Source organism: Hippocampus zosterae, chromosome 6, assembly GCF_025434085.1.
Source record: "Hippocampus zosterae strain Florida chromosome 6, ASM2543408v3, whole genome shotgun sequence".
Classification (NCBI taxonomy): domain Eukaryota; kingdom Metazoa; phylum Chordata; class Actinopteri; order Syngnathiformes; family Syngnathidae; genus Hippocampus; species Hippocampus zosterae.
In genome coordinates, this window is record NC_067456.1 from 10,524,987 (window position 1) to 10,550,887 (window position 25,901).

The 25,901-nt window shown below is 40.8% G+C and overlaps 1 protein-coding gene across 5 annotated transcripts in view; it reads right to left on the reverse strand.

Annotated features, from left to right (window-relative positions):
- Positions 1-25,901, reverse strand: part of grid2 (glutamate receptor, ionotropic, delta 2) — a 356,741-nt gene that overhangs the window by 274,492 nt on the left and 56,348 nt on the right. For all 5 annotated transcript variants that reach the window (XR_007962806.1, XM_052068607.1, XM_052068609.1 and 2 more), the window contains exon 2: positions 17,864-18,019. Coding sequence is in view for 4 of the 5 variants with exons in the window: in XM_052068607.1 (XP_051924567.1) it covers positions 17,864-18,019 (156 nt within the window). In the remaining variant the exon portion in view is untranslated. The remainder of the gene's footprint in view (positions 1-17,863; positions 18,020-25,901) is intronic.

The following is a 25,901-nucleotide window of genomic DNA, read 5'->3' on the forward strand; positions in this document are numbered from 1 at the left end:
TAGGGATTTGGGAAGAATGGCAGTTCTCTCCTAAATCAGGATTTCACCATGAGGGGAGTCAGTGTTTCTCCTCTAGGTTTCTCTTTACGATGGGCCTTCTCCATTTCGATTTTTTGCTTCGGCTTCAGCTTCTCCGCAATTTTTTTTCCTTCCTCCCACGTCTCTGCCGGGGTCTCCAACGCTCCAAAAATAAAAATCACCAGATTGTTGTGCCTGCGTTGTCCTTCCAGATATTCCATCTCGTCTGTGACATCCAGCAAGATGTCACAGACCTTGATCATATCCGATTTCACTGAGATGCATTGTTCAGTTTGTTCGGTGTTTTTATACTCTCCATGTCCTTTGCAGGCTTGTTTTTACTGCCCAGATCTCCTTTGATAATGCATCCATTGTTTGCTTGTCATTTTTACAAAGCTTTTGAAGTTGTTCCGTTACCGTAGCAACACCTTGAACATGTCTTTCTACTGCGACAGTCACTCATTATTGTGAGTTAGTGTCACATACTCCTCGTTGGGTTATCACCTTGGCTTGTTGCGTGCCTGTCGGCATCTGCGAGCACGGAGCTTCCCTTACGCACGTGAACTCAGTCAGTGGCGGTTATTGATAGCCGAGCCCCTACCTTAAGTCAAAAACTGCCACTCATCTGGTCTCATCCAAAACCCCTCACCCTTGGTTAACCAGATTCTGTATGCACAAACATGCAGTGTCGTTTCCAATTCTATCTTGAGAATTCAAACAGCACACTACCACTGCTGGCTGCACTCTTCAGCCCTCGCTCTCATTCTCCAGCTCTCGTTCTTCTGCTATCACGACTAGCCGAAACAACAACATCTCAAGATCCCATGCCCGCTAAGAGTCACAGGAATTCAGCCACATTTGTGCTAATTAGCCATTTTAGGGTCATGTTTTATTTTCCAGGAGTCCATTAAAAAGGAACTCATCCCTGAGATTTTGTCTCATAGCTAACAAATTTAAACCACTTAGGACAACTGAGTAATTTGATCATTATGTGCGTTTGACGTACGGTTTTGAAAGTTTGATGACAAAACTCAAATGAATAACTCAACCATAATTCATGTTATTAAATGTTGCCACGGGAGCCAGTTTCCCTGAGCCACACGGATTTGCCATGCTAAACTATTACGTTTAGACTCAGAAAACCATCTCAAAAGCCAATTGTGTGATTTCCATGCCTTTTCGGCCATTTTTAAGCGAACACTCGGAAAATCCCATTTAAAAAAAAATATATGTTTAAAACAAAACAATGCTTTGGACTCTTGTTTTCAACTGGCTGATGAAATCACAACTATTAGAACGATGCCAACACAAGAAGGCTAAGAGTGGCTGCGTGTGGAGAGAAGTGAGGTGAAAACTGAATGATAATTCTGATCGATTTTCTATTTGGAATCAAAATGAAAGACCCGTGGCCTCTAATAAAAAGTCTGCAACCTATGTAGTGGAGGATACACACTCTGTGTGCAAGGCTGGTTATGTGCAGGTCACAACCTAATGGTTGTACAGTCAATAAATCTTCTACTCCCACTCCAATAAGTTTAAGTGGTATCTTGGCAACTGCGAAGCATTGCCATAATAATACTGTAGCTTTAGGCAATGGTTTGCAGAGACTGGTAGTTTTCATTAAGTAACGCACCTTCAGAGGGCACACACTCCAACGGCATTGCAAACAGAGCCCACATTTGCCGCGAGGACTAATTAGAGCCTTCACTTTGAATGGTAAGTGATTCTAATCTGTTCGGAGACAAACACCATTTTTCACAAACTTTCCAATCACTATTAAAATGACGTTACGTGATGCATGGGTGGTCTCCTGCGCAAGCAAGAGAGGCTGATGATAGATTGTGTTGAATGGAGATGAGATGACGGAGCAGGGCTGTTTGAATTGAGGTGAAAAGCTGCTGCGAGTCGTGGCCTAACGCGACATAAATACTATTATCGTGGCAGGCAGTGTGGGAAAAGTGGACTAATTTATTTTTATTTAGCGAGCGGGCTATTGGCTGAAATCTTGCTTACTGTCGGGTATGAGAAACGAGGTAGTCAAGTCCTTTTATCAACGGCACTGATGCAATGGCAGACTTCCCAGTAGCTATTTTGTGTCTAGATTTTAAAATGCAGTTTTCTGTTCCTTTAGTGAAAAGGACAAGTTGGCCACCAAGGCCCATTTTTCACTCCGAAACTTTCTGTGTATGTTTTAATCAGGAAAATGAAACCAGCTTGCATTTTAAATTGTATCAATTTGTTTTGGAGGAATCGGGAAAAAAAATTGCTATTCTAGTAACGTCTCTTCCTGCTAATGTGGACAAGTTCCCCATATCTTGCAAAGGGACTCGACACAATTTATATATTCTAAATGAGGGAATGTACATCGTTTATAATGTCACAAAACCGGCGGCGTTGATGATTATTCTATGAATTGCTGAAGTAATTGCCAAACCATCATCACATGTCGCATCAATCAAAATATCAGCAAACGTTTGGCGATGTTAGCTCAGTGAGCATTGGTAGAATAATGTCTTTTGCTTTGTCATCTCACATCACTCCGAAATTGGATTGGTTGCTCAGAAAAGGCAATTTGAAATGGCCATTTTTGTGAAAAACTGAAGGAAAAAAAAAGTGAAACTGCAATACCTCAGAAACCATGAACCAGTGTCATGAAGCGATGACTCTCGAGATTCCTCTACACACAATAAAAAGTGCTGGTGAGACACAAGAATGGGGTGGAGGGGTTGCATGGATGTTGTATGAAGTTGTTGTATGATGTAAGAAAGCAGCCACAGGGCTAGATGAAGTATGAATGATGAATCAGGAAGAGAATATTGAATTTCAGTCTCTCTCTCCACCCCTCCCTTTCTCTCTCTCTCTCTCTCTCTCTCTCTCTCTCTCTCTCTCTCTCTCTCTTTCGCACACACACAAAGGCAGTATTATGTTTTAATGCGCTTTAATGGGGCCCATTCTCTAGGCTTGGGGTGGGTGGTGGGGGGTTAGTGTGACCAATTCATTGCTATGCTGTGCACACCGTCAAGCCAGGGTGATGGGAATTTTGAGGGAGGCAAAACCTGGAGCCAAACAGATGAGGGGATTCAGCCCTCCGTTCCCCTCTCTTGACTTGTATCAGCCAGCGCCTTTGTCTCTCACTTGGCTTTCATTAGTCATTCAAGAGCCTTCACGCTTCTGCAAGTGAAATGATTGCAATTTTTGGAGACATTGCTCTGCTCTTTTACTTCTATATTGAAAGTTTATTTCTGTTGTGCAAAATCATGATTGTGAAGAATCACGGGTAAGATGCGTACATCAGGTACAGTATATTGCGTGTGCGCATACACCTTAAGAGAGAGTGTGTGTGTACTTGTTTTTGTGTCCTTTACTGTGTTTTATTTCTAATTATTCTACTCCTACTCTGCTTGTATTGTGAATAACTGCTGACAGTTGTAATCACGTGAAACATGACTTTTTTTTAAGTCTCTTGATTGTTTTGACTCATTGAGTAACTGGATGAGTACTGTACATTGAGTAGTGTACATTGCACATGCAGTCGATTTTATTCTACAAATTATTTTCAGTCGTTTAAAATGATGCATACACTCTACAGATACAACTTACTTTGCTCCACATTTTTAAGGCAATTATACTCCATACCCCCAGCACTGCCGCTCCCGTATAGAATGGTGCCCTTAGCTTCTGGGTTTAATACGAGGGTTAGACAATTAGCATCATATAACAATGAATCTGAGAGAATCCAAATCAAATCCGGTCCAACATGCTTGGGGACCACTGCCCTAACACACTGTGCAGAACATGCTCCAGTATCCTGCAAAACCACTTCTCGTCATGACAAACTCTGATGAACTCTAAAGAAGCATTCTCTATTGTGATGTTTTGTAATGGACCATTGTAGTAAGTGAGGATGATTGTGATAGTTGGTCTCTGTAGCCTTCACTCTTTCAAATATTTTATTGTTCCACGGCAGGATGCAGCGGGCTGCAGGCAAACTTGATCAAAAGACAGATAGTTCACGCCGTCCCTGCTTTGGAAAAACACAGGAGGGCACACAGTAAGTGTATACTCCCACACCCATTGTTTCATTTTGATTTCAAGTGACACACACATCTGTCCAAAACAACGCAATGTTCATTGGTCTGCCTCCACACCAGGTGAAAGATGAATCCAACGATCACGCTGGGAATTCACAGCTAGGAATTTGATTGCCTTTAAAAAAAAAAAAAAAAAGAATCAAACAAATCACAGATTCCCACATACGCTTGATGGGAAGCCAGCATAGATCAAAGACAAAGGCTCCAAAACCCAAGCACCTGTTTAATTTAAGCACATGCTGATATCCTACTTGTCAGATTTCTTGGGAGGAGCATGTAATTTCAGTCGTGCAGATGAATGCCACGGGATTGTCCCGAGAGGCTGCCGAGCCTGGCAAAATCTGTCAATTTGTCCCAAACTGGTGTTCCATGAGACCACTCATCATGTAATCAAGTAAAGAGGACCCAACATCAGATGGTTACTCCAGCATGGCGATATTCTTCTCAACCAGGAACTGCCAGATCCCTCAGGGCTTGTGAGCAGACATGTTGTCATAGTAAAGCAACCGCGAGGTGTCATATGGAAGAATGCGATCACTATGACTTAATACTTTGACTGGCTTGCTTTCTTCAGCTATAGTGACATCACTTCCATTTATGGCTCTGACATCCGGTCTCCCGAAGAGCCATGACTCATGGACTCAGTAATGAATTTCCCTAGTAAGTCTAGTCGCATTGATTTCCACGCTCGCTGCACTCATTTTTGACAACCTGACGCAGAAGGTGTGTACTGTGTATCAAAGCAAGTGGGAAAATGTTCAATGGCTGCAGAGAGCTGAGGTCACAATCATGTCCTCCAGGGAGGGACTAAATGGGATAAATTGGTAGTTTGAAGTTTGGGCTCATCATACACTACTGATATGGAAACAGTCAGGCTAAAACCTCATCAAGGTCATTGAAAAGAAGCACATCCAGGTACGCATAACCCAAAGGAAAGATTAATTTGTCACCTCACTGAAATATAATTGTCTGCTCATGTTTGCCAAAAAGACGGCCTTTGTCAAGAAAAGGGGAAAAAAATTACAAAAGCGACTTTTAATCAGGCCATTTCTATTCTGGGAAAATCAAAGTAATGCTCGCAGTGCTAACAGTCCAAATCCTGCACTCAGTATTTTCTATTGTTAAAAATTGAGACAGCATAAAATTGGAGGAGAAAGTAAAATTTATACTCTGGTATGATTGAACAAAATTTGACAGGTTTTGATGGTGTCATTCTTTGGAAGCCAATAAAAGATGGATGTTGACAATATCTAAAATTGGCCATGAACACCATCTTGAGAGTTTACCAACTTTAGCGCTAACTTAAAATTAACCGATTTTTCAACAAGATGACAGTGCCGATCAAGTTATGGATTGGTGAAATCTACTTCACCAGTGTTGACAAAAATAACCAAGTTTGGAACAACCGCACGCAGATGATCTTTTGTGGGACACTCTTGTCACTGCCTTAAAGGGATAAAAAATATTTGGAATGTGATGACAGATGTGTTTACAAATTAGTTTGTATATCTAAATCTGTTGCGTTTTTTAATCAGGTGTCTTTTGTCATCTGGAAATTACGGTACATCACTTTTGTGGAACAAAACAGAAAATTTACAAACACACAGTCACAGCGGGATGCGAGGACCAAAAATCGGTAGATGTTGAAATGCAAAACGGATTAGCACAGCTGCTAAAGGTGACTGACATCCTCTAAGATGAGTGCATTGCGTGGACTTGGAAAATTGCTCTCCCATTAAGTGGTTGCGGTCTCTGCAGGACGGTGATAAAATATGAATGGATTAGTTGCTCCATAAGGTACAAAATAGATAGTGGGTTGCCTTTTGAGGAGTTTACTCCGGGCACAATGGTCCCCATAGGAAATTTGTGATAAAAAAAAAAAATCCCATCTTGATAGATCACACACTCGTGGAAACTGAAAAGCCATTAGTGTACAACTGACAACACATCAGAATGTCATAACCAGCGGGATCCCAGGATAATACGTGTCAAACACTCTATCCTCAAACGTCTCCAGAGTGTCTCCTTGGCCAAGAATTCCCTCCTCATCTTCCTCTCCTCACTGCTTCTCCAGTTGTCAGCCTCCCCCCCTTCCCCCTGCAGTCATCATCATCAAAAGTCCTCCAGAGCTCTCTTCCCGACAACTATGGTCGGTGGGCATTTCTTGCAATTGGCACATCCTGACCAGTCGATATTTTGTTGCATCTGTGTTCGACTGGAAGCATCTTTTCAAGGACATTTCGATACATACCCTTCTGTTCCTCACCACAAAGGCCTTTAGAATGCGATTTTAAGACTTAATTTTTCACTCCTATCACCATAATTATTTGAATCATCACTGGCAAACAAATACTAGGTTGGTTAATACCATCAACGTTCTCAGAAACAGAAGTGAACTAACTTGCAGTAGGTAGAAGTAGGGGCGTGCAGGGGGCCAATAGGGCGGTGACAAAGACATCGACTTGTGCGGGGGGGGGGGGGGTTCATGGTCTTGGGGACACCCACAACGCCGCCCACCCCAATTACCTGGTCAATTGGGTGCACGTTGATTGGCAGATCAATAATAGATACATGTTTGTTGAAGGGCCTCCTGCTGGGATAGTGGGGCCATATACGTTGACAATCGGTTGCCCACTTCCAACAAATTTAGCATCGCACATCCATGACCACTTTGCGATTGAGGCCATTTGGGCAAATTGTCTTGTTCCCCAGGTACGAGCACTGTAAATCAAACAATTCAACATCAAACAAATGGCTGAAATTGTTTTACATAGCAGGAATGGGTCCTTGAGACTTCTTTGTGTCCAGTTACGATAGACCTGGGCCAGGGGCCACTATGGAGTGAATTCTGGCCGGGGTCTCATTCAAATTCTTCCCATTTATGTGCGTTGACAAAAATAAGATAAGTGAAACAGAATGGTGTTCCATCAGCCCAAGGTTTCTGGATATGCGAAGCCAAATGTACTTAACCTGCCCAGAAGAGGATGCTGGTCCAACATGTGACCTTACAAAGCCTTGCTGGTGTTTTCTTTTGTCGCCCTCTTGTGCGTCACTGTCCATGACATATGATGAGATTGTACGGCCATCATCCATGAGTCACATGCCCATGAATGCAGAACAGGCAAGTTCATTTAAACCTCTGTGTCATGACCGCCTTTCTTTTTTTTTTACCCATCAATCTTCCCTGCCGGCGAAAGCCTCTTCACTCTGCCTGTCTTTTTCACCCATCTGTCACTCATCCATCCATATAGCACACTCATCCCTCATATCTTCACACCATCCCCGCATTCTGGCAAACCTCTTGACCTGTTGTTATTCTTTTTGTCTTATCTTTCCATCTCTGATTATTCCTGACTTCTGTCACAACCTTCTGGCTAAAAGGTGTGAAGGAGGAACGAAGCGCTACTCCTCTCAATAAACAATGTCCTTTATGCCTGCCTGGACCTGGGTCGGCCTACGTGGCAAGTAGGAGGAAATGATGAGCAATGCGTAAAGGGATTCATTTGCCATTTTGTCTCTTTGTCTCCAATAGTTTCAGGACAACGCCCTGACGTATTTAAAAAAAAAAAAAAAGCAGACTGTGGAGGTCTTTGAGGAATGTAAAGTTGAATATAGAGAAGCACCTAAACTAATTACTTTATTTCCTCATCCATGAAAGACTAATAAAATAACCGTAGACAGTTGAGCCATACATTTCAGAGACATAAATGTGTGTCTGTCGCTAACGACAAATAACCTCAAATAGATAAGAAAAATAAATGCCTCCCTCGAAAAGAGATCCTTCCAATCTGGTCGTCCGACAGTACATCATCCATTACAATCCTCCTTTGGATAGACATCTCTAAAATACCAGATTTTCTCAAAATCTGTGCGCTCCCGTGGAAGTTATAAGCTAACTAAAAACAAAAACATAAATATAAGTGCTGTTCCCATCAAGAAATCAAAGACGCATCTGTTAATACCACCATTTATAGATGACACTAAACAGTTAACTATCACCCAATTTGGATTCAGTTGCTAAGCAAAACAGCAGCGGCTAATGAAGAATTTCACCAATTGCACAGATTAAGTTGGATGATGTGATGGACCTGCATGATTAACGACACGCTGAAGGAAGCGAAACAGAATGCTCTTTGAGACCTTTAAAGGCCACCTTACTCAAATTTATAAACTCACATTTACCAAACATGACCACCCGAGGGTAATATTTTCAACATGTTATATAAGTACAGGGATTGCAAGCCGAGCGTGGTTCCAAATCCGTCACATTATTGACTAAGTTGTCTAAGATAAGATAAGATATCCTTTATTCGTCCCACACTGGGGAAATTTACAGCCTCCATCAGCAAGAATGTATGTAGAAAGAAGAAAGAAGAAAGAGAAAAATTAAAAGCAAGTACACAACAGCAATGTTTGTTTGTGGCATTTAAGACCTTCAAAATTTTGCAGATTGAAGATGTCACAGTCACAATTCATTACAAACTTGTAATTTCAGAAAAAAAACACAAGTGACCTTGTACCATATTAATAATCTTACCAGTTGTCATCTAGAATGTTGATTAGCCTGCCAGTAAACTGATATGACTGCTCCTCAGTGTGGTTTGCATCTCTTTTTGGCTTCATTTCTCAAATAATGGCCGTATTTTTGTTTTAGTTTTCACCTGACAAACAAATCTGACAAAATATGGCGGTGTCAACAAGTCAAGTCAACAGTATTTATAGAGCACTTTCAAACAGCGATCGCTGCATACAAAGTGCTGTACATGGAGCAATTTAACACACAATAAACAGTAAGACAAATCGGTAATAAAGGCGGTAGAAAGGCGGTAGAAAGCACCAAACAGTAAAACCAAGAACAAAACTAAGTCATGCCGAGTCGAATGCCAAAGAATACAAGTGAGTTTTGAGGAGGGCTTTGAAGATGGGCAGCGAGGAGGCTTGCCGAATGTTCAGTGGGAGAGGTCATTCCAGAGAGAGGGATCAGCAACAGAAAAGGCCTCGGAGCCTCAGTTTAGTGCTTGGTACTTCTAATAATGTCTGGTCCACAGACCTGAGGCGCCGGGCAGGTGTGTAGGGGCAGATGAGCTCAGAGAGGTAAGGTGGCGCGAAATTATTCAGAGATTTGAAAACAAAGAGGAGGATCTTGAAAATAACTCTGTGGACTATTGTTCCAAAAATATGTATGTCATGATAAAGGTCTCACGCCTCATAAAATCCCATCACCATTTCAAGTTAAATGGGAGAAAAAAAATATGATTAGATGACATGTAGGACTTGAAATACCCATCATATAAACGGAAAATGAACTTTGTTTTTCATGGGTAAACGTGACGAAAATGTATGCGTCTCTCCTGTTATCTCCTGATTTGCACCAAAACTTGGCGGCCTTGCACTGTTAATAGTTTTTGTGCAATCCTCCGCCCCAACAAACTCAATTAAACAAAACAACACTACTGGCAGAGTAAATCCAAAATGAGTAACAGGGCTTCAAATGTGACTGTGCGTGTTACGATTTCTTTAGGGCAACAATAAACACATCACGGTTTTCCAGAGGAAAAGTGTTCCTCCCCGAGGTCTTACTTCTTACTTTGGACTTGGAGTCTTAAAAGTAACTGGACTTTGTGAATGATGATAGTTGAAAATAAAAGGAAATAGAAAGCCAGTAAGCATCTTTGCACAGAGAATGTTCAGGATATTGGCGTTCTTTCATCATTGTGAATTTAATGGCTGAAGCACTCAAGACTAGGAAATGGGGCTCTGACATTTAAAGTATGAATTGAAAGAAACGTAATATACCACAAGGTAATTACTTTTCTTGGTCAATTTTTTCAAAACGGCACAATTTTGAATCGGAATCAAATAAAATGAAATTGTTGAGAACTCCAAAGAGACGCCAAGTATTTTGTCACAATTGAAAACAGTTTCTAGGTGTCTTAACATGTCTGTCTCAAGCTTTTGTCAGCCTCATGCCGCCCTACATACTGCTGGACCAATAGCAAGTATGGATTTGGTTACCATGACAACTAGGTCGAAACTCAACTATCCACTCGCACTCACATTCACACCTACGGACGTCTTTGTATCTTCAAAGAACCTAACATGCAGGTTTTTGGATTGTGCCGCGATTAACGAGGAAAAAAAAACCCAAGCAAGGACTTGAATGACTTCGACCCGTCACACAGGAGGACCGAAGCAGCCTTTGAAATCGAGAATCTCAGAACTGTAAGGGGGGCAAGCCAACTGTGGACCACGGCACAAATTATGGAAATATAATCGATCTTAATGGGAAATGATGGCTTGAGAGTCGACGAGTACGACAGAAGGACTTCCAACACGGTTCCCTAAACAAGTGAAAATATTTCCTCACCCTTGCATGTGTTTATCTTTTAGCACAGGCGACAAAGGTTGGCGGCACTGCATCAGCTCTCCCAAGGTATTTCACGAGTATGCTTGCTTCTCCCGCCGCATTTGACCCTGATACTCTGTGTAAACGGTCAAGACACGTATTTATGTGTGGCTGTGGCTTGCAAGATCAAACAAGCGGGACTCTGCAATCTTCCACTCGTCATTTCTCTCCCGTTACCCCCCCCCCCCCCACCTTGCCTCCATGTCAGTTCAACTTGGATGATTTACGCAGGCCACGCATTTGTCAAGGAGAAGGAGCGTACTTGGGTGTCACTATGGCAACTGAGTGTGCTGACTGACAGCCAATCAAGCGGGAAAACGTCAAAAGAGAGGCCGGCAATCATCCAATTCATCCAAAAAAAGTAATTACCGGTAATTAATTTAAAAAATGCATTTAGTTGCATTCATTTTCACCAGGTTACATATTTTGAATGTCCTTTTTGTGTCGGGAAAATTGCATCCATGTGCCTGAATGAAAGTGCAAAATCGTTCAAAGTTACTGGCAGGGGGTTTCCTACTTCGTGGCGCATCAGAGATGTTCCCAAATGTATTTTCAAAGGCTCTTTCCACTGGTCAAGGTGCCTCATGATGATTTTTGATTCCAAGAGAGCAAACCTCTGGAATTTGGAATGACATTGAAATTGTATTTGGACATTGGACATTGAAAATGTATTTACTGTCCAGTGAAAGCACATGCACAAGTAGATGTCATTGATAGAATTCTGTCAGGAAAATCCATCTCGAAATGAGGACATATGTCACAGATTTCGGGGACGTAAAGAGAATGAAAATGTTTTCGTTCGTTAAACTTGTAAAAAAAATAATGGAGTAATAGCTCAATCATCCAAAAATGAGTCTTCCTTCCACTTGAATTTAGCTGGAAAAATCGATGGGCGTTATTTGAGCTTCATTTTGTGGTTTCATGGTGAGTCATCAATTTGACCAACATGCTCAGCCCACATACAACACTTAAAAATTAATTGTTCCGTAATTTAGCGTTGCCTGTGGTTCAAATTTAGCTGCAATCGAGAAAAATCTCTTTGACAAGATTGTCCATGCAGAAATCCCGAACCCCAAAATCTCCACAGGAAGCCAAGTTGGCAGACTTCCTGTGTGTCTGGGTTTTATAGACTTGAGCTGGGTCGATTGATGGGAGACATGCCGGCCAAATTTCACGTTGCTAACTAAAACATTTGAAGTGGGCCCGAATGAGTTGCTTATTTAGATCGAAAGCTGGCACTCAAACAGCACAAAAGAGAGTTTTGTGTGGCAGTCAAAGCTCAGTAGGAGCAGGAAGGAAACGTTTCAATGGAGCTGTACGATGCAAATGAGCGACCCATCAACAGATCACCCCCAAATTGAGTGTACGCATGGCCGCACTCTCCAAAAAAAAAGTCCCGCTGGTTTGTTCCCAGCTGTCAGCTGCTGGATTCCAACACACAAAACAGCACGTTGCTTCTCGTTCAAAAAACAGCAAGTGTTGTGAACGGAAACTTCCTGCCAAAGACCTTTCACACTCATCCGAATTCAAGACAAAAGACAGAAGGGACTCCAAACAGCAAACATAAAAGAGGGATGGCGATGAGGAAAGTGGGAAAATGGAGGATGAATCCAGTGTGTGGTTGTCGTAGTTAAGTCAAGTACAACTTTATTGTGAAATGCACTGTATGTGTTACATACAGCACAAATTAAATTTCTTCCCTCTCAACCAGACAACAAGAGGAGCCGCTGCGGGTGCCCGCGCCGCCACCAAAAGAACAATTAACATAAAATGACTAAATAATACAACACAACCCATTAGACACAGGCAGTCGTCCAATCTTAACCACTTTTTGTTGTTTGAAACGGTTATAGATGATAGAGTGTAGCATCAATTCATCAAGACATACAGTACATGGTGCACAGGGAGTTGTACAAATATGACTTCAGTTAATTTAATGAAATGTAACTACATGCTGCTTATTTCATAACATTAAAATATAATTGACTTGGAAATTGTCCTTTATACCGTGATGTCATTTTTGTTACAATGTAATTCCTTGAATTCAATTCATGAGACATTTTTGTCTTATAAAAATGACTTGTAACATTTGACAAAACTGGCTTAGATTTTTCCTTTATCAAATGTTATTCTTATACCACAAATTCATTTTCTTGTAAAATATGACCAAATCATTTTTTGTGGAAAAATATCTTTCATAAAAATTAAGAAATTACATTTTTTGTAAGAAAATGATATTCTAGAAAACATTTAATAATTGAATTCCTGGAAATTATAGCATTGTTAAAACAGTTGATGTGTTTTTTCTTGTTAAAGATTAAAAAAAAAACATTAAAAATTGTATGCCATAATGTAATGTTCTTGTAAAACTACAATTTTAAAGTGTGTTTTTAATGAATAACAGTTTCAATTATAATACATCTCAGAAAAAAACAAAATCCCATTGAATGTTCCATAGTAAAAATGAGGAAAAAAATTGTTAAACAATTACAATAAAATAGTACTACATTCTTTCTCGACCAAAAAAATAAAGATGAAATATTTCAAATCCTACTTTATAGTCACGAAAAAAAACACTCCGGATTGATCACACACAACAGACAACCATTCATTCGCATTCCTGTTACTCAAATGTCTCATCAAAGGTTTGCGAGGCTTTGAGCCCAAAAACTGCACCGCTTCTGTTCCTAAAGAGAAACCTATCACGCAACAGATGAACGAGAACACAAAACGCGACGCTAATCCCGGGGATGCGCGGTGCAGGATTAAGAACACGGGTCAACATCGACAGCGGCCGACGAGCAAATATTAAAGTGGCACAAACGTCAGGTGGAAGACAGCTCGGACGCAGACCTACAGCAGAATATCCTCACAAGAGGTCCGCCTGAGCATGTGCCAAAACCGACGGCTCACAGCTACGGCTGACGGGCTAAAGAGATTGAGGCAAGAGGAGGGGGGGTTGGGGGGGGTCGTTCTAATAATTATCGGATGATTGAGTGGTCTGAATGATTGACCCTTTTTAGTCACAATTTCACTATTTGATTGACAGATGGAGCACCGGATAGTCGAGTTAGAATCTTGAGCCCTTATATGAAGTTTCAAACAGGGTAATGCACAGCGCACTGGAAAAAAAAGGTTGACATAAATGCATGTTGTAACTGACAATATTTGGTAAGAAAAATTAAGAATTCATTGCTTGAAAGCAATTGGAGGTCAAGGGCACGCAAAGTAAGTAAACATTAGATACATGAGAAGAAGAAATATAAAATAATCACGAATATGTTTGAAATTAATGAAAATATTTTACCGACTACGTTATTTTTCAAATGTTGCTTGAGAGGCTGTGAGATGTAATATTACTATATGCCAGGGACAAGAACAAATGTATATAATATATATATATATATATATATACTGTATATATTCATTCATTCATTCATTCATTCATCTTCCGTACCGCTTGATCCTCACTAGGGTCGCGGGGGGTGCTGGAGCCCATCCCAGCCGTCTCCGGGCAGTAGGCGGGGGACACCCTGAATCGGTTGCCAGCCAATCGCAGGGCACACATAGACGGACAACCATCCACGCTCACACTCACACCTAGGGACAATTTAGAGTGTTCAATCAGCCTGCCATGCATATTTTTGGAATGTGGGAGGAAACCGGAGCACCCGGAGAAAACCCACGCAAGCCCAGGGAGAACATGCAAACTCCACACAGGGAGGCCGGAGCTTGAATCGAACCCGGTACCTCTGCACTGTGAAGCCGACGTGCTAACCACTGGACTACCGGGCCGCCTATATATATATTTTTTTTTTAATAGTTCAAAACAACAGTTTGTTTTGTATTGTTCGTCTGTAATTGTATTCCATGACCGACAACTTGCTGTCTTGGCCACAACACTCTTGTAAAGGGAGGTTTTTAATTCTAGTGAGGCGTTCTTTGTTAAATAAATAAAAATATATTTGCAGACAGAGAGAGAGAGAGAGAGAGAGAGAGAGAGAGATCTACATACTGTTGCATACCTGATATTAATTTTCTGTGTGTGATGTACACATTCTTTCAACAAACTAGTTTTCAGAAAAAAAGGTATATTTATATTGCTTGACACAGATAATTTTAAAATCGACTCAAATAATTTGAATTGGCATAAGATTACAAAAAAGTTTTTGTGTTGTATAGTGAGAACAAAAAAAGGAAGCAATAAAAATCAAATGTAAAAGGTGACAGTACATTTCCACTCCGCCGCTCTTAAAAGTTTGTTTTACAACGCACGCACGCCGACTGTGTACTCATCAAGTCGGCAAAGCCTCATTTAGTTATTCACATCACACTCCAAGTCTAGTGTTTCGTAGAGCCTGAAGGCAGTCACTTCATGCTGACTTTAGCGCGACGCCACATAATTCCTCTCCAGTTCCACTGCCACAACTGATAAACTGAAAAGATGACACAAAAATATATATATTTTATTCACTCTAATCCTTTGAAACTTTAATTAAAAGACTTGGGAAGATGAAGCATTTTTATTATCATTGCTCGCATACTTCATTCTGACTTACCCACCGTGAAAATTGAGCTCAACAACTGTTTGAAGCGCCCCACCCGCCATCCCGCCGCCCCAATCTTTCACGTCAACAACTGTGAAAAATTTGTCATGTGAAGATCAAAGACAAAAGCATTCTTGCAAGTTTTGGGGAATATTTGGGCTCATGAGTCAGTTTTCTGTTCTCCATCAAATTTGCAAGTGTGTGTGGTCAGAACCGCCACAGTCAAACACAACAAGGCTTGGGCGACTTCTGATTCGTTCAGATTTGCAAAAGCAAAAGTGATGATATTAGAAATTTCTTTATTTTATTCATTGAACAAAATATTCATAAGATTTGTCATAATCAAAGTACCACTGGACACCATCAAACATTTTCTGCTTCAAATGAGTCTTTTTATGTCGCACTAACACAATTGATGCATTTAACCTTCGAATGCCGGCTAAAAATAAGATCTCGCGGCAGATTATTTTTGTTGTTGTTTCTGATGTCAAAATAATTTCAAGTAACTACACTGTCTAAAAAACGATCAACACAGGCACTATCATGAAGAGACATCCACATCCTCCACAGTTGCGAGGCCCCAAACATCTTGTTAAAGTCAAAAGGTAAGCAGAGCTGCATTGAATTCGCATGAGTGGCACAGCTGATCGCTTGGTTAAATTGTTGTTAGTTGTGTTTTCGTCCCGTGTCCATATGCCACATAAACACAGTGCAGAGAATCAACTGCTGGCTAAACAAAATGTTTTTATTTTCAGAAGGAATTTTAGTGGCCATTCTGTGAATCCGCTGTGCACAATATTGCCCCTTTTCTGCAAAAATAAATAAGTCAGAAAGGCAAGCTTGGTGTTTCCTTTTTTTTTTCCAGAGTAACGGGGCACGTGTGGCTACGAGTAAACGTGCCTTAAATGTGTCAAGCTTCAGCAGATATGAAAAATAAGCTAAGACAACTATTGAGTTGCCTTTCCCCCCTGTGGGTCTCCCTCCTCGCTCATCACGTCCTCCCTTCCCGCCTTCCCATAGACCGTTATCCAATTAGGCGATCCTCATTGCTTTAATCATGGATGACATGGACACACTAACATACATGCTACATACGTGTATACACGCACACACGCAACTCCACCTGTTTTCTGCAAGTATTGGCTTACGTCATTGATACAGGATGGGTTGTAGGGAGTGAAATGTAAATAAAAGTGACAGGACAGGATCCATATTCAAGTGACACGCAAGTGAGAAAAATGGGAAGATGGGAACACCCACATACAGTACATCAATGCTAATACAAACATCTTGTATGTTTAAGAAAAAAAAAGTGTCCTGAGTGGAGTAATTTGGATAAAGCTTTTATCCAGATAATTTGCTGGGAATTAAAAGCTAGTTGGGTGGCTCCATTAAAGGCGCCTGCATTGTTATCAGGTTTTCATGTCGAGGCATTTTGCATTCGTAAAATGGAAACACTTTGGGGGGTTGGTATTTGGCATAGCGCAAAAAAATATTTTTCCATATTTTGGTCCTGATAGTTTGACTTTGAAGGTTCTGCGGCATCATTTAAATCCAAATCTACTTTTCTTTTCTCCTGAATAAACCAATTTGACAATAATGTGAATATACCACAGAAATCATTTATGCAGATTTTCCAGATACTACATAAATAATTTTGGGACAACCAGGAAATCGTACAAGCCATATGTTTGTCTTTTTGAATATGTTCCTGTATGGTTCCATCCTCCCATGACCAACACGAACGAGTGTTTACCAGTGAATCAAACACAAGAGGGGCAGGGGGTCAAGGAGACTGGCAGACAATGTGACGGCACGTTCAGCACCAGCCAACATGAAATAAGGACAAGCTGCATTCACTGTGCATAAATGTGACTTACTTAGTGGCTAGTTGTAGTAAGATCCAAAATAAAAGTTAAAAACATTTGGTCTGCCTAAATTCAAATGAATAGAAGCATGACTTTTTTTTAAATCATTTTGGAAAGAAACCGTTTGGAAAATAGCATTAGCAATATAACTGCAGTACATAGATGAAGTAACATAATGATCCTAAAAATATATACTTTTTAAAAATGTGATTTTCAGATGGAGAAGTTGCACTTTCTGTATTACAGTATCTGGGTTATTGTGAAGGAGCAGTAGGGCAAGACTGATGGAAAAGAATACACTTGTCGATAACTCAAAATAAAGTTGTCTGCAGTCACAATCCTATAAGAACAGAGGTCATTTTATCGGGGATGTTTTGGTTTTATTTCCTTTTTTCCCCCCTTACCTTTCTGTATTGAGGGGCACACTCAAAAAAGATGGTCAAAGACTTGTGAGAATAAAAGATTTCAGGTTGACGGAGAAACTCAAGTAATTCCATGACAAAAATGCAGTTTTACAAAGTACTGAAAAACATTGTGCTTCATCTATTGACTGTGCTATTATGAAGGAATGATTTTTAAAAAAAACAACTCATTTTAGTAGAAAAAAAAGACAGAAATGTATGTTTAGTTTCTTGCATTTTTTTTCAGACGTGGCATGACATGTGTGGCAAGGGTGTTAAGAGTAAGTGCACTGCTGATAAACATTTTTTTTGCTATATACCGCAGCTTTCCGCATCAATAATAGATTAATTCCAGGCGAAAATAAATCTGCAATATGGAGTGGGTGGTAGTGATTAACCATGATATAGTGTGGCAACACTAGCTGAGTTTCTCATGTCTGGCGTGGATTTTTTATTTTTTTTTTAGACGGCAAACTAATTGAGAATGAATCAGCAACACTACAACCACAACAAAAAAAGCAGGGCCTCGTACCTTCTTGTACAGCCTGGAATGGATTGTTCCCGTCCACGAATTCCACGGAGATGGTTATCTTCTCTGTCTCCAAGATCTCATTGTTCAGGTTGAGGTCAGCCACAGCGAGGCGGAACACCTCATCGTCCTTGCGCGCCGACTCGTCGAAGATGGCGCCTATCAAAAAACAAAAATAAATGGAAAAAAAAGAAGAATCCTTTATTACAAAAAATCCTCCTCTCGCTTTTTGGGGTTTGATGTGTTGCATACAGTACAGCCATAAAAATGTACAGTGCAAGCAAAAAACGGAAAGAGTTTTCATTTTAGCTTTCCATTACTTCCTTCACATGAAAAAACAGAACCACTAATTGTGTAAGATGAAGCAGTGAAGGGCAATGACTGGAAAGTGTGTGTGTGTGTGTGTGTGTGTGTGTGTGTGTGTGTGTGTGTGTGCGTGTGTGTGTATACGCAGGCACAGTTGACTGAGAGTGCAATTGACTGCGGGTTATATTAATAACCAGAAAGGTTACACTCGCTGATTAAATTGGCAAAGCTGTGCTGGTAATTGGTGTTGTATTGCTCAATGAGAAGAGTCTTACGCTAGCACAGCAGAGCAAATTGTGCCAAAATCCCTCAGGGGATTGGGGGGACAGGAAGATAATGATTTTGGATATGATAAATGAAAACTTTCCAAAATCTAAAAAAAACCATTCGATCACTTGAATATAATGAAGGCTTCAAGCTAATCTGTGATCATGTTTAGCTAGTAGCTAATCCATGTGTGCTGAAAACATGACTCGGCAAAAGACTGCTCGGAATGTGGTCATACAACAAAAAATTTGGAGAAACTACGAACGGAACTGAGTCAGTAGCTTATTGTGCCTACCTAAAAAGACCTGTGGCCCGAGGGCAAAGCATGAAGAAGCTCTGTCATTGAAATGTGCAGTTAGTTAGTGGATGGGGACACTGAGCATTGCCAGCGGCATCTCAAAATGTCCACACTATCTTTTATCGTCGCGAGTTTCCTGTGTTTGTGGCAATCTGATTCTTCCCTGATGATCGCACCGTGTTTTTGTGATTCAATAAAACATACTGTACTGTACATTTATGTAGCGTTAAATCATCTTATTGTGTAAATGAGGGTGTGAAACGTCAATATGTGCGCTGGGTTAGGCTGCCGATCATTACAGGTACACCCTGTAATGATGGCAGCACTCGTCCCAAGTAAGATGGGATATGCTCCAGTTCATCTGTGACACACAATATTTACTTATACAGATCAATGGTCCCCAACCACTGGGCCACAGACTGATACAGGGACGCGGGCTACTTTGGACCGGGCCACACTGATGAAAGGTTAAGAAAAAAAACAACAACAACGGAATATTTCTGGTTTATTAACCGTGAATGAAAAATGTTTTATTTTGAAAGTCATCAGATTCTTGACGCATTTCAAGATGCTAATTGTCTCTGTCACGTAACACGAATATTAAACCTACAAGCTAGCAATACGAGTATGTTTGGAAAGCGCCTTTGCAACGGAGGAAAAGGCCCAGTGATGAGACAACGCTAGAGACGATATGACCAAGAGTAAAAAAATAAATACAATTAAAAATATGATAATATAAAATTCATTCATTCATACATGAATGAATGAATGAATGAATGAATGAATGAATGAATGAATGAATGAATGAATGAATGAATGAATGAATGAATAATATAAAATTGAAATATGGATTTACTGTGACAGGCGATTCCTACGCACCAAGCTTGCTCTGCACAATATGGGCCAAGCGGCTCTTCATTTATTAGTATGGCAAGTTAAAGTATTTCAGGAGGATTCTGCTCAAACAGTTAAATAAAAAATGTGGCTTTGTGTATATCATATCTACAAAATACCTGTTTTTTATGTTGCTCGTATCATTCTTGCACTTTATATTTGTTCTGTGGTGTCTGTTGCATGTTTATGTCTTCCTATATGATACTCGCAAAGATACATGAAAATACACAGTGGATTTGTGTTGTCGTATTTCATGAAGCAAACCTCCACCCACCCATTGGTGAATTGTTGCCGGTTGCCGAAAGCTATGGACTTGTATGAATCGGTACACGACGGGAAAAAAAAGTCTCGGGACCACTGGTGGAGATTACCTACACTGTCCCTAAAGCATTTCTGATACCGACTTGCTTACCCTCATAAAGGGTCTTTTGCTTTTCATTAAAGAAAAAAAAAAAGTATTCAACCTGAGAGTCCCCGCCACATAACGACTACCTGATGCCGCATCCTAATTCCCTTTGCACTAGTTTTAATTAACCTTCAGCAAGGACACCTCAAGTTTGAAATGCGACTTCGGCTTGAAGGTAGCCGTAAACTTCAAGCCAACTGCTGCTTCATCAGAAGTCCTCATGAAATATGCATCCTTCAATAATGGGAACCATCAGCGTTTGGCAACAGTAAACACCTTCACTCTGATTGAGTTTTTGTTATTTTAATAATACGATTGCAATATAGATGAGTGGTGACACACATTGCTCGAACCGAGGCTGCGTAGCAACTCGGCTATTCATTTTACTAAGCCACACATATGCCAACTATTGGCTGACACGGTCGGGATGCCCTGACACACATATTTTTCTTAGAGTCAACCACAGCCATAATCAGAAGCCACTGTGCTAGCTCAACCCAAGCCGAACAATGCCTCAAGCCCTGACTCAAGCCTGAATCCAAACCCCAAGAGGCGGAGCTACATGAGGCCTAACACCTACATGTAACGCTCAACCAAAACCTAATCCTTTAACCCACAGGTGTCAAACTCAGGGCCCGGAGGGCCCGGAGGGCCCGGAGGCCAGATCTGGACCGCCACATCATTTTATGTGGCCAGCAAAAGCAAATCAACTTCCATGATGCTTACTAAAATTTGTATCAAATTTTTAAATTATCAGAGATATTCTAAGCTTTTTTCTTGTGACCAAACCTGTCATTAACTTACACAACAGTTGAATAAACCCGTATTCTTGACGCCTTCTCTCTGGTTTCAGTCAGAACGGCCCTCCAAGAGAAACTAACTAAAATGTGGCCCCCTACAAAAATTTGACACCCCTGCCTTAACCTATCCTAACTCTATCCTATTCCTTTAACCCTAAAACTGGAAACTGCCAACAGTGACTGTAAAACAAAACTAATCTGGTATCCAAACGCAATGTGCCGTTCCCTTCTACATGAGGTGTCATACATTAAAACAGACTAGGCAAAATCTCAGCTGGATAGCGGGTTTTTCTTGATTTCCGTTATTTTTCTCATTTTTTTTAACATTGATTGAGCGTTACTTCGATTTAAATTAGATGAAAATGACATTTGAGCAAGCGAGCACAAATATCCAGTTTTCCCAAGAAACCAAACACCAGTGCAATACAATTAGAATAAACAGAATATCATGGCAAGAAAAAACATCACCATGTTACCAGGAGCAACAAAACAAGCTCGACTAATATATGAAGAAGAAAATTTAAATCCCACCCTAGCTCACACGTTTATATTACAAGCCATAAATGTTACTTTTGCTTCCCTTATGGTAACGTTTCGCCTATACAACTCATGCTAGTACAAATAACAGATTGAGAAAACAAATGTATATCACATATAGTTAAGATCTAAGTAACGGTCTGCATAATTTAGAGTACAGTATACCTCTAGGAATAAAATAATACATACCAACATGGTTTACATTTTAATATTATTAAGGAGACAACTACAGTTACCGTCTATGCTGCAAGAAATTGTGAATTTTGCATGAGAAACAATCAAAAATCCTTCGCAGGGGAAAGGTACGGGAGCATCGGGGTGCTTGCGTTATTTCAGGTTAAGAAACAAAAGCTTTCATGTCGGCAACTTCAAAGTTCATAGACTGATCAGTCAAATCCATCGCCAAGATGCATGTCACTATGTGCGCAAGCATTCTTTGTTGTTTGACTGCTCGGCATGAAACAAAACATCAACAAGCATGCGATCGTGCATGACTGCAACATACACAGGTGCTGTTGCATCAAGTCGTAATGACAACCAAGAGAATAGATGAATTGGACAACCTCTTACATCTTACATACATTGTATCACTTAGCCTATGTATTAAAAAATAAAATAAAATAAAATTTAAAAAACAGTGCCGAAGGAGTTTTAGCTAAGAAGAATTGACCAAACGTCTGCCCTTGTTCAAGTGTTTTGGTATTCCATTTCCTTGTTTGTTCTTTGATAAGAAGCAGAGAAATCAAACTTGTTTGTCCTTGGGTGGCTTCAAAAGCACTTGGGTTGCCAGGAGTGAAATTAAAAGCCGCGAGGAGGCGGAGAAGAAGAGGTGTTGTCGATAGGGGTACTGTGTGTGTGTGTGTGTGTGTGTGTGTGTGTGTGTGTGTGTGTGTTTTAGTTCCGTATTAATTTACAGCCTACCTGAAACATTTGTGTGCTTGTCTGGGCAATCACCACAACACTCCAAATTATCTTTTATAGATTACGATCCTTTAGCAAATGACGGAATGTGTCACGTTGCGAGGTGGCGGAGGACCCCAAAAAGCAGGCAGGAGGGAGGAGCACGGTGAACTTGAAGAATTGTATTGAAACGAGGAGAAAACTAAATCCAAAACAAAGTCCATAGAACAAAATTAATCCAAAGTAAAACAAAAACCATGACAGAAGCTAAAAAATCAGAAGAAAGAACAGAAACATGAGCGAAACAAACCTGACAGAAGCAAACAAGCAAACAATGACCTGACACTGAGTGGTCGTGCCGGGAGTCCTTCTCAAGCAATAATTGCTTAACGACCAACAGGTGTGCAGCTGCAGGGAGAGCCCTACAGTGCCACCTGTTGGTCACAAACAATCATGAAAGAATGATCATGAGCTGAGCTTTAATATACCATACCCGTTGTATGTCTGCACTCAGGACACACTTCTCAACCTCATGAATTGATTTGATTTTGGTTCGTGAAGAATGCTATTGTGTGAATAGATTGTGTCGTCGCAGTGATGGCATGGTTGGATTTCATTGTAGAAATAGAAATTACTTTTCATTAATCCATTTTCGCCAGCCCAGGTGAGCTGTATCTTATTCTAGCTGAACAAGGGGCGGCGTCGAGGGTACACCTTGGACTGATGTTCAGAGGCTTCACTGAAAATTTCAAATCCAGAATATGAAAATTGTGAAGTGGACGCACTATCCACTGAAGCAACATTAACCAAACGCCCGTACCATCTTGACATTCATTTAAAAACAGCAAGTAGTAATTCTCTCAGGTGACCATTGTTGACACACATTAACAAATTAACTGAGTATATTTGAAGGACGTGTCCCAAAAAGGGTTTTTGATGACTTCATATATCTTTTCTCGCACATCAGAGTTTTGTGATATTACCATATTGTAAAAGCTTGCAAATATGAATTTTACCAGGCATTGTAATTCATCGTTACAATGAGTCAGAAAAAAAATGCACCTGTTGCGGAACCTACTGTATACCTTAATATATTATTGTTTTGGTTCTTAAAACCTGATGTGCTCAAGAAAAAAATGTTCAGATTTGGAAGCTTGTGTTCCAAGAGCTCGAAGGAAAACCCTCTCTTGAGCACTTCAGACCATCAATATTAGTCAAATTAAATAAATGATTCTTCATAAACATTTTTTTTTTACTTTTTGTTTTACTTAACCTTTACTTGACCAGGAATGTCCCATTGAGGTTAAAAACCTCTTTTTCAAGAAAGTCATGGCCAACAGGCAGCAAAATATAGTCTAGGGCACTGAAAAAAAATGGACGTTTGAAAAGATCCGACCCACCCCAAAGCGCTTCATATTATTGCTTCCATTTAAGTCATTCACAATCATCCACAATGGCGACGGCGGTATGTTTACAAATTGAGGCATCATATCAGCCTGCCGGGAGCCATTCCAGCATTCTCCATCTCCACCCAAATCCACTTAGACGACATGGATGTGAAGATATAGATCACCGGACCATCCGATTTAGCAATGAGGCACACCACTCGGGATGGTCATCTGTCAAGAACGCCGACAGAGAAGACAAGAATGATGACGGACACGTGCGCGGAGGCTGATGTACAGCAGTTTGAGCAGCAAACCAAAGAGGTTGCTGTCTTGTCTTGTAGGATCAAAACATGGCTGTGAATGGCTTACAATGCATTTCAAAGTCAAGTCGACCCGAGCGTGGGTCATTCGAAAACCAGATGAGAAAAAGGAGAGTTGGAGACGGGAGGGGCATCCATCTGTGAACATGGTGTCAAGAGGAAATAAGCCTTCAGATTGGGGAAGGCTCATCTCAAAGCGATGCCAAATTTGTAAAAGCTGTGGAGAAGATGGAAATTCATAACAAAAGATTGCTGTGATGAGAAAATTACACCAGGTTTCATAGATCTCACTTAATTTAAAAAAGGCCTTTTTTTCGTTATTGTTGTCCATTATGCCATAACTAAGTCAACTATATTTTCTTGCATCACGAAGAGTCCTCTTATTGGCTCCTTGTTAAAATCGGGCCTTGTGAAACTTACCATATACATTTATATGCATGCAGGCCAAATGACAGCGAAAAAGCCAGTACATCTCACAGTGTTCTGATGAAGAAATCCCCAAGGTAACCTAACTTGTGCAAGTGAGACATTTCTCCTTTGCGACACCCCACCCCCACCTTCTTTCGCTTTTTCCTCCACTCATTCCGCCCATCGTTAAGGAGACGAGCGGCCAGGAGGAATTTCCAGTCGTAGTTCACTTTGCCCCCCTGAGTCCCTTGTCACATTTGTCACGATACCTTTGCCAAGGTTGTTGCAATTGCTAGAATGTGTCGTAGAGCTCTGCTTCGCTCACGCATTGCGAAAGCGCTAATGCTGATAGAATTCCTTCCATACAAATGAAGGTGAGATGGATGGAGGGTCTGCGGTCTGCACCATGCCCACCCCCTGCCACCTCCCCCCATATTTAGCCAACAGTTGAAGCTACTATCTGAAAGGAACCGATTCATCTCAAGGCCAGTCGCTATTCAATAAGCAAGTGACAGATGCACTTAAAGTAAAGGAGGAAAGTTGACGGCTTTTGGTTCCGAGTCTGCAGTCTAATACGGCAAGTTGTCCGTTGTGGGGGGTGGAGTGTTTGTGTGTGTGTGTGGGGGGGGGGGGGGGGGTCAATTTAAGGCAACAAGGCAGAGGATTCCAGGATGTCAGTAAAGCAAGCAACGCAGGAAAATAATCAGATTTTGAGCACCCTTCTGACCAAAGCCAGCAAAAGACCGATAATCTGAAGGCTCCAAAAATGATCCTGACAGATTTTCCGATGGTGTGTGAGGGCTAAGGCGCATTTATTCTGGAACTTACATTCAGACCACACAGAGCCTTTATGTTTTCTGGGAGTGAGAATCGATGGGGATTCACCAAGCCAGGGCCTGGGGCATTCACAGTTGCTGCTACAAGTACAATAGTTGAGATGAAATATTCTCAGTCATCACTGAGGACATCCAAACCATGATACGGTCATTGTTACAGAGAATATTATTGATTTATAAAAATTATTGGTGATCAGCCCCTCCAGTTGCAACCAATTTGTTTGTTTGTAATGCTTCTTGCCACAGAAGAGATGACAAGGACAGCACTTGCGATTGATTTAGTAGGTGGTAAAAGCTATCCCGTGTTCCTTCTGCATTGAATTTTTCCAGCTGTCTGGATGGACTATGGCTCATCGCTGCCTCCTGAGGGTCAGATTGCATATTGCAACTTTTTTTTGTCAGCCAAACAAAAAACAAAAAAAAACTAACACATTTTTTAAGGGATTTTAATAAATAGGGTTTCACCACTGCATATATTGGATATCTTTGGCAGGAGTGCGACTCCCTTTTTACCTAGAAATAGTTTTGTCAAGCTTAGAATTTCCGCTTCATCCCTCATTTTTATTCCTTCAGTCTGTCACATTGCTTCCACAAGTTAACCTTTTCTAAGATTTGTTCCTCCTCGCCTTTAATGCAGCCCCCCTCCTTCTTTTCATTCTACTTTTCTGCTTCATAGTTTTC